Source organism: Myxocyprinus asiaticus, chromosome 17 (genome assembly GCF_019703515.2).
Source record: "Myxocyprinus asiaticus isolate MX2 ecotype Aquarium Trade chromosome 17, UBuf_Myxa_2, whole genome shotgun sequence".
Classification (NCBI taxonomy): Eukaryota; Metazoa; Chordata; class Actinopteri; order Cypriniformes; family Catostomidae; genus Myxocyprinus; species Myxocyprinus asiaticus.
This window is the reverse complement of record NC_059360.1, coordinates 39,697,615-39,711,429: the sequence shown is the minus strand read 5'-3', so window position 1 is coordinate 39,711,429 and position 13,815 is coordinate 39,697,615. Positions and strand designations below refer to the sequence as shown.

General features: G+C 40.6%; 1 protein-coding gene across 1 annotated transcript in view; it reads left to right on the top strand.

The window, feature by feature from the left end:
* Positions 1–13,815, top strand: part of LOC127455429 (transcription regulator protein BACH2-like) — a 42,868-nt gene that overhangs the window by 19,085 nt on the left and 9,968 nt on the right. Inside the window, exons 2-3 of the mRNA XM_051723335.1 lie at positions 148–404; positions 8,563–10,050. Coding sequence (XP_051579295.1) covers positions 162–404; positions 8,563–10,050 — 1,731 coding nt within the window. The 5' untranslated portion in view covers positions 148–161. The remainder of the gene's footprint in view (positions 1–147; positions 405–8,562; positions 10,051–13,815) is intronic.

The following is a 13,815-nucleotide window of genomic DNA, read 5'->3' as shown; positions in this document are numbered from 1 at the left end:
CCAAAATATTAAACGCCATGGATCAATATTTACTGAGTAATTCCAGGTTCAGGAAAGAGCAATGTCCATGTCCATGTCATGGATGCAGAGTCTGACCTACTGCTGCTTCATTTGTAAATGGATCTTGTATGTTTGCTTTGCCTCCAGGCCCTGAGCAAGAAATGTCTACAGAAGAGAAGCCTGAAGCTCCCATGTATGTGTATGAGTCGACGGTGCATTGTGCCAACGTCCTTCTGTGCCTGAATGAACAGCGGAAGCAGGACGTCTTGTGTGATGTGACTGTGCTGGTGGAAGGGAGGGAGATCCGTGCTCACAGGGCAGTGTTGGCAGCCTGTAGCCAGTATTTCTCCCTGCTCCTCAGAGGCCAGACGGAACATGAGCCGGTCATCAGCCTGCCACAGAAGGTGAGATTCCTCAAGTGGTGGTGTTATTTATTCTTTATACTGTACATTAACTGCCTGGACAGATACACCTGACCTACAAGGGATATGTGGTTGAGTACTCAGAAGTGACAGCAGTGATTTAGCAAGAAAACAATAGTTGCATATTTTTTTTTTTTTTTAATTTATTTTTTTTGTTTTTTTTTGCTTGATTGATTAAAAAGGCATTTTGGGCAGTACTTTGCAGTCCGATGGACCCTTTTCACATTTCCCAGTTTGGTACATGGAAGTAAACAACAGTGTGCTAAACCTCTATTGAGGTACATGACAGACCACTGCAAATGTTATGTATGAGTTCCCAATTGCTCCAACAGCAAAAGAAAAAATCCACTATTACATTTCCATGACTTTCCAAGTGGTGGATTATGGTATTCAGAAGCGCGAAAGGTGCCAAATTTACTCGCTCAACAGCTGCATATGAAACCCTGTCAATGTTGACTTTTTTTTTTTTACTTGTATTACACAGTAATACAAATTATAATGTTTTGAATTTACACTAAATAATTAAATATTTTTAAAAAATTTATATTAAAAAACTTTAATATAAAAATGTTTGCTAGATTTTCGCTGCTAAATAAAGCAGAAACACATTGTCACAGGCTGTGAAAAGGGTCCATTGATTAGAGTCACTCATGGTGAAGAATACTGAAAAAACAGGGAGGCGTGATATAGTGGTTAAAGACATCCGTCTGACGTTGGCATATGTACATTGACCAACCATTCATAAATATTGCTTTTGGAACTCTCTTCATCTCCCCACAACCCTCCAGCCAACTTAAACCCTGCTCACTACTGTAGATGTTGGTATTGGCCATTGAAAACCCATATTTGGGGGTCATGTGACACCATGCAAGAAGCAGACGTGTGAGCGACGAGCTCTGCGCACTTTGCTAAATTTTTTATTATTTTCATATTATAATCTGGTGAAATTTGATACACCCAGTTACACATTTGCTCTTTGAGGCAAAACATGGCAAAGAAGTCAAAATCCTCGGGTTCTGGAGACATTAAATTAACACTTACATGTTCAGGATGAAAGCCCCGACAGGCCTACAGAACGGGGACTCGATTTGGATGGCGCGGCGGGAGAGGAGATCCAGCGTCAGTTGTCCAACATGTCGGTGAGGCTGACGAAGTTTCTTGCTGACTTGGAGAATCACACTGTAATACGTCGATCGATTACGGCGATGGAAATAAAATTCTCTGAGTTAGTTACAAGAGTGACTGATGTTGAGAGACGAATCGATTGTCTGGAGTCTTCGGAGAGGGAATTAGCCGCTAATCCGCCCGCAACCAAAGTTGATTTGGAACATCTTGAAACGCTTGAAGATCTTGAGAAGTCATGGTATATACTTTTATGCGGTCTCCGAGTGAATTGACTCGACCATCCGGGGAACCGGGATGCCGGTTTTGTTTCTTTTTGTATTGGTTCCGCCTAGCGGCTGGAACTTGTTCTATTGAATAACACTCCTTTTGAACAGCTGTGGAGTAATCTGTTCGTTCTTTGTGCTTATTCCTCCTGCTGGCTGGAGTTTATTTTGTTGAGTATTTTTATGGGACATTGGAATGATTACGTCATCCGCTGAACTTATAACAGCTGGCTCACTGAACATTCATTTGTCTGTCCGAGGAATCTGAACGGTTTTATATCAGCTGGAATTTGTTTTGTGGAAGATCACACCTTCGAGACAGTTCTGTGAATGAATCTACACATTCTTTGTGTTCATTTTTCCTGTTGGCTGGGGTTTATTTTACAAAGTATTCTCTGTTATGTCATTTTGCCTCATAAATTTGTGAGGCAAAATTGAGCAATCCGATGGCAAAGTTGTCGTGGGGGCTCGTGGGCGTTCATGGACCTTTTGAGTTTAGAGGGATTGTCGCCGGTTGGCGCTTTTGTGCACGGGGTTAATGCACACGTTTTTCTTTTTTCTGTTTGTTTTGTTCAGGGGGAAGTTCGGGGTTTGATTGTTTCACTAATGGGGAATGTGGTCTGTATAATTTTGTTTTTGACACACAATTTATTTTTTCTACTATATCAAAATGTCAAATGTTAATATGAGTGGATTGTCTCTCTCCACATGGAATGTAAATGGGTTGGGGCACCCCATAAAAAGAAGGAAGGTTATTACTTTTCTTAAACGTAAGAAATATGATATAGTGCTTCTTCAAGAAACACATCTCTCCCCGCAGGAAGCTGAAAAATTTAGGAAGATATTGGGTGGACGTGTTTTCTTTAGTGCTGGCTCAAGTAAGAGCAAGGGAGTTATTATATTGATTAATAAACATCTACAATTCAAATGTCTCAAGCAGATTAAAGATAAATTAGGGAGAGCCATTATTGTTTTAGCTGAAATTCAGGGGCAAAGGTTGATTTTGGCTAATATTTACGAACCTAACGTTGATGATCAGGGCTTTTTTATAGATCTTGAAGGGATGCTGCAAACCGCTGGCACCCCTCATGATATAATATTGGGAGGAGACTTTAATCTTTTTATGGACTCAGTCCTTGATCATAGTGAAGCAAAAGTGTGTAAACCCGCTAGAGCAACATTGACGCTTCACAGGATGTGTAAAAATCTTGGTCTTACAGATATTTGGAGACTTTTGAACCCATCTGGTAGGGACTATACATTTTTTTTCATCAGTCCATAAAATTTATTCTAGAATAGATTTTTTTTTTTATATCCAAATCCCTCATTTCATCTGTTGTTGATTGCTCAGTTGGAAATATCTTAGTCTCGGATCACGCCCTGGTGAGTTTAGAGGTGTTGCCATATACAGAGAAAAAGAAATCATATAGTTGGCGCCTTAATGTGTCCCTTTTGCTAAATCCTGATTTCCAACAAATGTTAAAGACTGAAATCAATATTAACTGGTCCTCAGTATCCTCTGTGGGCATGGCTTGGGAGGCTCTTAAGGCGGTTCTTAGGGGCCGGATCATGCAGTATGCCTCATTCATCAAAAAATCCAAGGCACTAGAACTCGTTGGAAGGAAATATTAAAAGTGCCGAGGCAGAGCTGAAGCGCCGTATGTCATCTGATGGCCTCAGAGAATTGACTCGATTGAAATACAGATATAATACTATTTTGTCACGGAAAGTGGAGTTTTGGTTATTCAGGGCAAGACAGTCATACTTTGAGTCGGGTGACAAAGCAGGGAAGCTTTTGGCTAGATATATAAAGCAGAGATAGTCATTTTCTACCATTCCCTCAGTGAAATTTGCTGGTGGTGAGATTTTTACCTCGGCCATTGATATTAATAATGCTTTTAAAAAGTTCTATCTTGATCTTTAAAGTTCCACGTCTTCGTCTACTGATGAAGATATTAGAAACTTTGTGGAACTATTAGATCTTCCTAAACTGACGATTGAGCAAAAAACTCTCTTGATTCTGAGATAACCTTGGAGGAGCTTGACGAGGTAGTTAAGTCCCTACCTACTGGCAAGGCTCAGGGGCCAGATGGTTTTGCCGCAGAATTTTTAGATCCTATGCTACAGAACTGGCTTCACTTTTGTTAGAAGTTTATACTGAAACATTAAAGAATGGAAAGCTTCCTCCAACCATGACACAAGCCCGGATCTGTCTGATTCTTAAAAAGGAAAAAGATCCAAGCGAAGTTACCGTCCAATTGCCCTGATCCAACTAGATGAAAAATTTTGGCTAACCGATTAAGTAAGGTTATGACATCTCTTATACATATAGATCAGGTGGGGTTTATTCAGGGCCGCAGCTCTTCTGATAATATCAGGCGTCTTATCAATATTATGTGGTCAATAGTGAATGATCAGTCTCCAGTCGCTGCCATCTCACTTGACGCCGAAAAGGCGTTTGATATGGTAGAATGGGATTATCTTTTTAAGATTTTGGAAATGTATGGATTTGGGAGTACATTTATTGGTTGGATTAAATTACTTTATAGACACCCTGTAGCAGTGGTACAAACAAATGGATTAATTTCAGATTATTTTACTCTGAATAGGGGCACTCGGCAGGGTTGCCCTCTTTCCCCATAATTGTTCTGTCTTGCCCTGGAACCATTAACAGCCACGATAAGAAAGGAGGATGATTTTCCAGGGGTGGTGGTGGGAGGTGTGGCGCATAAGCTTCTGCTTTATGCAGATGATATTTTATTATTCGTCTCCGACCCCACTAGATCTATGCCTTGCCTCCACAGAATTATTCATTCCTTTTCCAAGTTCTCAGAATACAAAGTCAATTGGTCTAAATCCGAAGCTTTGACTTTGACAGCGTACTGTCCAGTAACGGCCTTCCAGCCGGGCGCCTTCCAGTGGCCCAAACAGGGCATTAAGTATTTGGGAATTTTATTCCTAGCAAATTTGTCTGATTTAGTCAATTTAGTTAATTTTGATCCCTTAATAAAAAGGTTTTCGAATGACGTGGACAGGTGGGCTTCATTACACTTATCGATAATTGGGAAGGTTAATGTAATTAAAGTGAATTGTATTCCAAAATTCAACTACCTGTTACAATCTCTCCCAATAGATGTCCCCCTCTCTTATTTCAAGCAATTTGATAGCATAGCGAAGTCCTTCATTTGGAATGGTAAGCCTGCCAGGTTAAATTTTAATAAGTTACATAGGCCGATTGACAAAGGTGGGTTAGGCCTACCCAAGATTTTGTTTTATTATTATGCATTCGGTCTCAGACATTTGGCTCATTGGTTGCTTCCACCTGAGAGAGCCCCTCCCTGGTTTTGTATTGAAAAGGAAGCTCTTGCCCCTATCTCGCCTCTGCAAAGCCTTTCGATCAAATAGAGAAGTTAAGTCACACCCCGTTATATTGCATTTACACTCGATGTGGACAAAAGTGTCCAGAGTGTTAAATTCGGATATTTATTTAAACGAAGCCTCGAGCATATGGCAGAACCCTAAACTATGCATTAATAAGTCCCCTTTCTGTTGGTCAGATTTGATTGTGAGGGGGGTTAATACACTCAGTGACCTATATGAGAGTGGAATATTGAGACCTTTTGAAAATTTGTTTCAAAATATTGGGATTCCCAGATCTCAATTTTATAAGTATTTACAGCTGCGCCACCTACTCTGCATTGTTTTGGGGAGTGGCACGCACCCCCTAGTGCGGCAGATACTCTGGGAATGGTGATTACTGCTTTTGGAAAAGGTCATAAGCATCAGTGTATTACTCCCTGCTAATTCAGAGTCTGTGGGACAGAGCTTTAAATTCCCTCAAAAGATTATGGGAGAAACATTTAAATTTGTTTTTGGAGGAGGGAGTGTGGGCTAGAATTCTTAAAAATGTCAAGTCTGCATCTAGAGATGCAAGGGTGCACCTTATGCAATTTAAGATTCTACATATATTTTATTTGACCCCTTCTAAATTGTATAGGCTTGGTCTTAAGGACACACCCACCTGCTGGCGATGCCATTCAGAAGATTGAGACACCACCCATGTTTTTTGGGGGTGTCGTAAGATACAGGAGTTCTGGTTGAGGGTCCAGAATTTTATGGGCAATGTATTGGGTACTCGGATCTCCTTTTGCCCCAGGCTCTGTATTTTGGGTGACGGGGCAGTCATTGATGTAGGAGATAAGTACATGAAGAATTGGATCCTGGCCGGTGTTATGGTGGGCAGACAGGTTATCCTTAGAGGATGGAAGTCAGCTGGAGCCCCCTCGTTTAGTGAGTGGTGCGAGGAGATGGGCAGGGTCGCAGCTTGGGAAGAGTTGTCATATAGAAGGCTAGGCAACATGGATATGTTCATCAGGAGGTGGGGCAGCTATTTGGCCTTTTTGGAGGGCTCTCGGGGAGGGGCAGTGAAGGGAGACGTGTTGTTTTAAATGTGTATGTTGTAGCCTTTTTGTTTTTGAACATATACTTTTTTTAAATGTATTTCTAAATATTTTCTTCTGTTTTATTGTCTGTTTGTGTGTCTTTGTCAATTGTATTTGACCACTGGGGTATCTGTTTGTGTTGGGTGGTGGGGTGGGGTAGTTAATGTTCGGGAGGAAGGGTTGTAAATAATATAATGTGATTCCAAATATTCTGTTATTTAAATTTTTATATATATATATATATATATATATATATATATATATATATATATATATATATATATATATATATATATATATATATATATATATATATAATATGGAATCAATAAAAACTTTTAATAACAAAAAAAAAGAAAACCCATATTTGTCTTCCACTACTGCTGTATTATTTCAGCAACCAAGAGATGACTAGAGTAGACACCATTAATTTAACGCCTACAAAAATGAGGCTGTATGTTGCATTGGCTAAACGATTGGCACACAAGTACACAGCAGTATAATATATCGAATGGCTGGTACATCTTAACCTGCACTGCCTCATTTTTGTTTACATCAGATAAATATGGCCTCCTCTTTGGCTATATCGTGTATAAGGTCTGTAACAACCCTGAGTTAAGTTCATAGAAAATGAAAATCCCTTGTAATATTGAAAATTACTTCGTAAAACTAAACACTTAAAACTAAATATCTAAATACTGTATTTATGCTTTAGAACTATTGCATACCACTAACAAGCTGGAGCTGAGTAGCAATATCATACAGTATACTTCATTGTACTGGACTTTTCCTTCATTGATCCCTGAATGGAAATTCATAAGAAATGTATAGATGGATAGAGAAGCCACAGAGAGAAATTATAATTGGAGAAAACATGTTCATCTTCTGCAGCTAAGAGCTGGTATAATGGCTTGTATTGTCTTTGCCAGGAGTCTTTTAAGAGTTCCCTTTTAGAACTTCACTATGAAAGCTGCAGGAAATATAATTTATTTATGGCTGATTCTCTATGTTGTGGTAACTCTATAGGTGCTTTGTGATCTCAAAGCACAAACCTATCATAGAATATCCCAGATATGTCTAAAGGACCACATTTGCCTTTGCTTGTATGTTAATTATCGTTCATCTTCAAAACGCATCATGTCGAATTGTAGTCTGTAATGACCGAGAAATGGGGTTCATATCTAATTCTCTCCTCAGAGGCATGCTGAGTTGATTCCCTATTGCTTTAAAGTGTAGAGTCTTTATTTTTGTGTGTGTGTGCGCATGCGTGTGCAATAGGATCAATAGGATCACTGGTTATAACATTAAAGGTGTCTCATATGGCGCTTGGCTGCCATAAAGACATGCTTCTGCAGGCAGCAGCTGCTGATAGCAGCCGAAAATAGATTCACAGAATGCTCAACAATTTCCCCCCTAGCTTTTCTATTTATTAGCAGCTCTGGGAGGACTGGCTAACTGGGGGGGGGGGGCAGTATGACTTTCTATTTTTAAGATGATGTTCTTGATTTGGCTGTGCTGCCTCAAGCATTCATAGATACCTGCGAGAGTGATAGACTGATTGAAAGTGATGAGAAGGACGGTTTATTTTAGTTCCATACACACTGTGTTCCTCTTCTTATTTTTCCCCAACACAGCTTATAAGCCCCTGATTTAGAGCTCAAACACTTTTTTTTGTGTGTGTGCAAAGATGTAGCTATTATTTCTTACTTTTATCAGTTGATTTGCAGATACGAAGATTGTACACTCAGTCATTTGTGGTCTCGAAACTGCCATTTGACTTTGCACTAAATTTCTGCATTTAAAGGTGACATATCATGGAAAAAATTATTTTCTTGTGCTTTTGAAATAAGAGTTTCAACTACTACAGTTGTCGATGGTCATTTGTCAACTACACTTCAAAACTGAGTCCTTCAGAGAACGTCATGATGTTGATCTTACCACTAAGATGGTGTTAACCTATGACTGCCCATGTTTTCTCAATGGCTGTTTAGTATTCAGCAACTTACTTCAGTCTAACCATATGAACAATGTGATCTACACCAATAGTTTTCACTTGCAAAGAGTTACCTGATCATAACAGAGGTCATTTACATAAAGCTGTCTGTACAGTAGCAAAACACCCTGTTTAATTCTGAGGGTCATAGAGAGTGTAGGAAATGTAAAACTGTTTCAGTGCAATAAACGTTGACTAAAAATATAAGTGGACTTTGTGGAAAAAATGCTACTATAGAGAGCATGGCCCCTTTAATTTGATTCAAATACAACTAATATTTATGAAATTTTAGCTTTTGTTTTGTTTTATTTCTATAGATCACAGAGAGAGGCTTTGCCCCACTGTTGCAGTTTGCCTACACAGCCAAACTGTTACTCAACAGGGACAACATCCAGGAAGTTATGTGCTGTGCAGAATTCCTAGGCGTGCATAACCTGGAAGACTCCTGCTTCCGCTTTCTACAGGCCCAGATGAAAAGTGAGGTTGACAGCATGCACATCAGCAAGAACCCCTCATCACCTCATACACTGGGTCAGAACCATCATGGAACAAATGCTGCAAACAGGCGACCAAATGATTCCAAACCACCACTGTTTGTATCAGGGCTGCACTCTTGTGAACTCAGCTCTTCCAAGGACACAGAGCAATTCCATGTCCCCAACAACCTGCATGAATCAGACCAAGCTCCTTCCTTTGACTTTCCTCGTTATCCCAAATATAGAAAGTGCCATCATGTTTATGCCAAGCATAATGTAACCACCTCGCCAAATAGCAGTATCTTAAGCTTACACGGCTCGATGCAAGTCACCAGTGGTGATGCCCGGGGCCTGGATCTCTCCAAGGTGAAAACGGAACCAGTCGGTGGGGAGGAATGTCTACCACTGGACCTGTCTGAGGTGGAAATGGATGGTCTGGTCAGGGGTCAAGGGACTGAAATGGAAATGGCCATGGAAATGGAGTTAGATGGCCGGCAGCTAAGTTCAACACCCATTGAACTGCCTCCAAATAAACGTTTACCAGTGTGCCTGCGCTCCCTTGTTAAAAAGGAAGTAACAACTCTGGATCAGTGTCTTACCTCTGATGTGCAACTTGCCAACAGAACCTCTCACATTCAAAACAGACAAGTTGCTCAGGGTGACTTTCAAAATAACTATCAGGCTTTTGTTGGGGGACTTGGTGTGACTTCCTCAAAGAAGGTTCAGAAATTAATAGATGGAGTGTCCTTCAAGTCCATGTTCTTTGAAAGGATCTGTTCAACACAAGTTGAGCAGGAGAGCGACCGAAGGAGTGTAATCTTTTCCTCTCGGGCCCCCAGTCATCTGACGGCACCAGATCATTCCTACCCTGGTGAGTTCTGTCTGGGGCAGGAGATTCGGGAAGACCTATGGACAGGTTCCAGCAAGTCATTCACCTGCTCCCAAACACTATCCCCTACTTCTGTCTCTCAAGAGCCTCCACTGTCCTACCACCATTGCCCAAAGAGCAGCTGTCCAGTGCCCATTAAAATGTGTCCCCATTCCGCTCGCACTGAGAGACACATCAGAACCTCTAGTTCTTGCTCTTCCTACTCTTATGCTGAGGATGGCAGCGGTGGTTCTCCATCTAGCCTTCCCCAGTTTGAACTCTCTACCACTCCTTGTTCAACCATGGCACGATGCCTTGCTCTCGAACAACGGGAGCACAGCTTGTCGGGGCCACCGAAGATTAAGTACGAGAAGTCGTACGACACTAATTCCAGTGATGAGTCTGGATCCTTCTCAGATGGAGATAGTGAATCATGTCCCACCAAAGAGTGCAGGCAAGAGGTTGGTTTACAGTTTGTTCCACCCTTGAAAAAATGTTCAGCTAAACATTGATGACATTAGAGTTGAAATTAAAACTTTTATCGAAGCCGTGGTGCAGTGGTTAGTGCACATGTTTGTGAGATTTCGAGTCATGGTGCTGTCATTAGGGTGCAGATTTAAATCCCATTCCTGATCTCAATCTACCTCAACTTTACTGTCGCTAACCACCAGGGCCTTAAATTCAAGGGCCCTGGGACAAATATGTTTTGTGACTAATGGCTAGGCTATAAAATAAGCAGCTTTTCCATCATTGGGTTAAACGATTCTCCTTGCAAAACCATGCCTTTCCATACTGATCTGGGCTTGTTGACACGGTTACAGTTACATTTTCCACTGTTGTGCTGCAAAATCAGGATTAGAATGGACTGAGCAAGTGACCAATCATGAGTCTGCACATACTAAAGGTGTTCCACCAGAGTCAATTAGCTAAGGATTCTGAGAAATCTCAGCCGGGAGCGATTTGTAATCATACTGTACCAAACCGTGCTCAAGTGGAAATGCTATTGGAACAGTTATTCACCGTGCTCGGAACAGTTAACCCCAAAGGTGGAAAAAAGCACTTATAAAGGACCTTTGTGCCCCTCCATAAATCACAGGGCATGGGACAATTTTCCCAGTCCAACTGTGCTATCTCATTAAACAGAGGGTGACCAGATTCCTGCTTGTGGAAAACGGGACAGCCCCCTCCCAGCAAAAATGAAATTGATGTATCCTTACCTAGGCGCAGATCAATGCGAATTACAGGGTGCATCCGCATCTGTAACTATTTTCACCTTGTACTTTTCGCTGGCAGCAATTTTTCTCAATGTGCGCTTGTCTTTCAAGAGTTTATCGTAAAATCTCTCAGACACGGCCGTCTTGTTCACGTTCCACTCAGTAATGCGACGAGTGACAATGTTTTTCACACAAGCCCACTCATCAAAGAGCGTGGTTTCTTCAATCAAACTGAGAACGGGGATTAGAAGTATTCGAGGCTGCTCTGAATGTCTTTCCACTCTGGGATGTCTCTCAGTAGGCCCACTCAAGTTTTTCTGTTCTCCAATGAGCGGTTCCAAATTTGGAGGTAATCCACCGATGCTGAATAGGGCTGGGCGATATGTCTTAAAAATATATCTCAATATTTTTCAGCCTATTGACGATATTCGATATATATATATATATATCTCGATAATTATGTATTTGCTCTAAAATGGCTCAAAAGTGTTTGATTGTTTTTATCAGAGGAACCATCATTTCATCCAAACAGCCATTGTAGCCAAGTAGATTAAATATTTTGAAGACATTAAATAATAATCTAATAATTAATTTTTTGTTAACTAAACACAAGGGAGAATGAAATTCAATCATTTTCACTGATATACACTTTTTTGCACTGTATTTATATTTCATACACAATGATACATAGTAGCTTAATAAAAAGCATTATTTAACTTCAGATATATTTACTGTGCAAAGCTACTTCACTGACTTATTTTTGAAACCCCAGTTGAGCATTGCTGTCAGGACAGTGAGAGGAAGACAAAGAGACCCAAGAGCAGAAGAACAGTTCAAAGGATTTATTAACAATAAATATCTACTTCAATTGTGCTGGCGAAGAGTGAAGATCCCAGCACCAGCTGCAGTAGTGGGGGAGAACTTTGTGGATGCGTGCCATGGCCGCGCAATGGGCAAATCCGTGAATAGTGTGTTCATAGGCGAGTATTTGCGTCATGGTAGTCAGGAGCAGATTCGTGAGGAATCCTCTGTTGAAGCACAGTGAGGGGTAGGGAACAAGTGCACAGCAGACTGGAAGGCAATCACTCTCCCGACACGCAGGCAGAGATGGGGAATCCTCCGTTGAAGATTCATAAGTGCAGAGAACAAGCGTAGAGCAAACTGGAAGGCAACCACACTCCCAACACGTGGGCAGAGACGGGCAACCAAACAGATACACGAGACAGGACCAACTAGGCAGAGAGGGTGAGGTAAGTTACTTCACACCAAACAACAATCTAGCAAAGATAATGACAACATGAAGGGATTAAGTAGGGAGTGAATCAGCAGAGAACCAGGTGTTGCTAGCACGCTATTTAGTGGCATGATCAGCATTCCCCTGGGAACAATCAGTGTTCCCATGGAAACACTGATCATGCATGCCGGCAGCGCCTGTGAAACATGAGGAAGAGAAATAGAAGAAACTGACAAACTCACTGGAGCCGTGACAATTGCATAATACTAAATTAATACCCTGGTACACGTCAGGTTGATTATTATAATATAATGCTGAATTATTATTATTATTCTGATTATTAGATTTGCGTTAGTTTTCAATGTTCTGTATTTCCTGAAACACTGTAATTTCCTCCTTTGTTGTTTTCTGTGCCACGTTTGTAGATTTGTATAATAACTTGTAACTGTTACTAATGTTTGGAATTGCGCGATTGCTTGAACCTGCATTACTTTGATTTCACAATGCACGTGAACTGATCTGAGAGCGCTGCCATACGCATTCACGCAGATCAGCGCGTCACTGGTTTGTTTTGAATCACACACAGACCATGTTTATCTGTCTTTAAATCACAGCCTTTTGTGGATTAATAATCACTTTTGACCAACTTTCCATTTTGATGTTATTTTGTTTAATTGTGCAGCCCTGAAGGATCATGAAATTAGTCTACTAATGTGCTCTTTATGAAACTTAATGGCCAAATGAAAGCACATTAAAGTCATCGCGATATTCACAATATTGGTCAATTTTACATCGTCAGCAAAATTATCTCGATTATATCGTTAATATTCTATATATCGCCCAGTCCTAATGCTGAATAAAAGTTTTTGACTGCACAAAAGAAATCATCTGCTTGCATGTCACCAGCTTCAACCAGGGCATCCAACTGCTTTTTAATGTCAGAGGGTATGAATGATTCCTTCAGCCTGGCCTGCAAGACTTTTCTCAGGTCATGAATGTGCAAAGCTATGGCATGCACAACAGAATGATAAGCAAAAAGTCCTTCACTTGCGTGCACCTTGTCAGATTTGGAACTTTGCTTCACAAAAAAAAATCGCTAACATTTGGTGTGGCACACTTAATTTTAGCAGCATCCACATGCTTTTTTGTATGAACATGCTGTCTGATGTTGGTGCAGCCTCCATAGGCGATGGAAAAGCAAGCTCCACAAATCTCACACCTCACTTTACTAGGCTCTGTCTGTGACTGTCTGTGAAATTTAAACTCTTTTTGAAGATCTTCATTAAATGTACATGCACGCTTCCTTGACATTTTTCCAGCCGCAATTTCATCTGTGTGCTCTTTCAAACTGACTCTTCAATCAGTTCACTACCTGGACGTCTATTGATAGGGGATTGTGACTGGATAGTTTAATCCAATCATGTACTTCAAATAACATGGTGTGATTTTATTGGTTTTACAAGCCGTATCTTTGGCTACCTTTGATTAGAATACTTACGTGACTGAGAAAGCTGCATAGGCGATAGAGAAATTTTAGAAGAGGGGAAATACGGGACAAAACACGTTTTTTTTTTTTTTCAGAATAAGTCGGGACACTAGAAAAAGTGCTTAAATACAGGACTGTCCCGGGAAAAACAGGATGTCTGGCCACCCTAATTAAACAGCAAAATGCCCATGAATAAATTTTGTGGGCCATGATTTTTTTTTAATCCTGTTCATCTTTAAAAAAAAAAAACATTCTCACATTATTTGATACCCGAGCTTCATATATTGAGAAT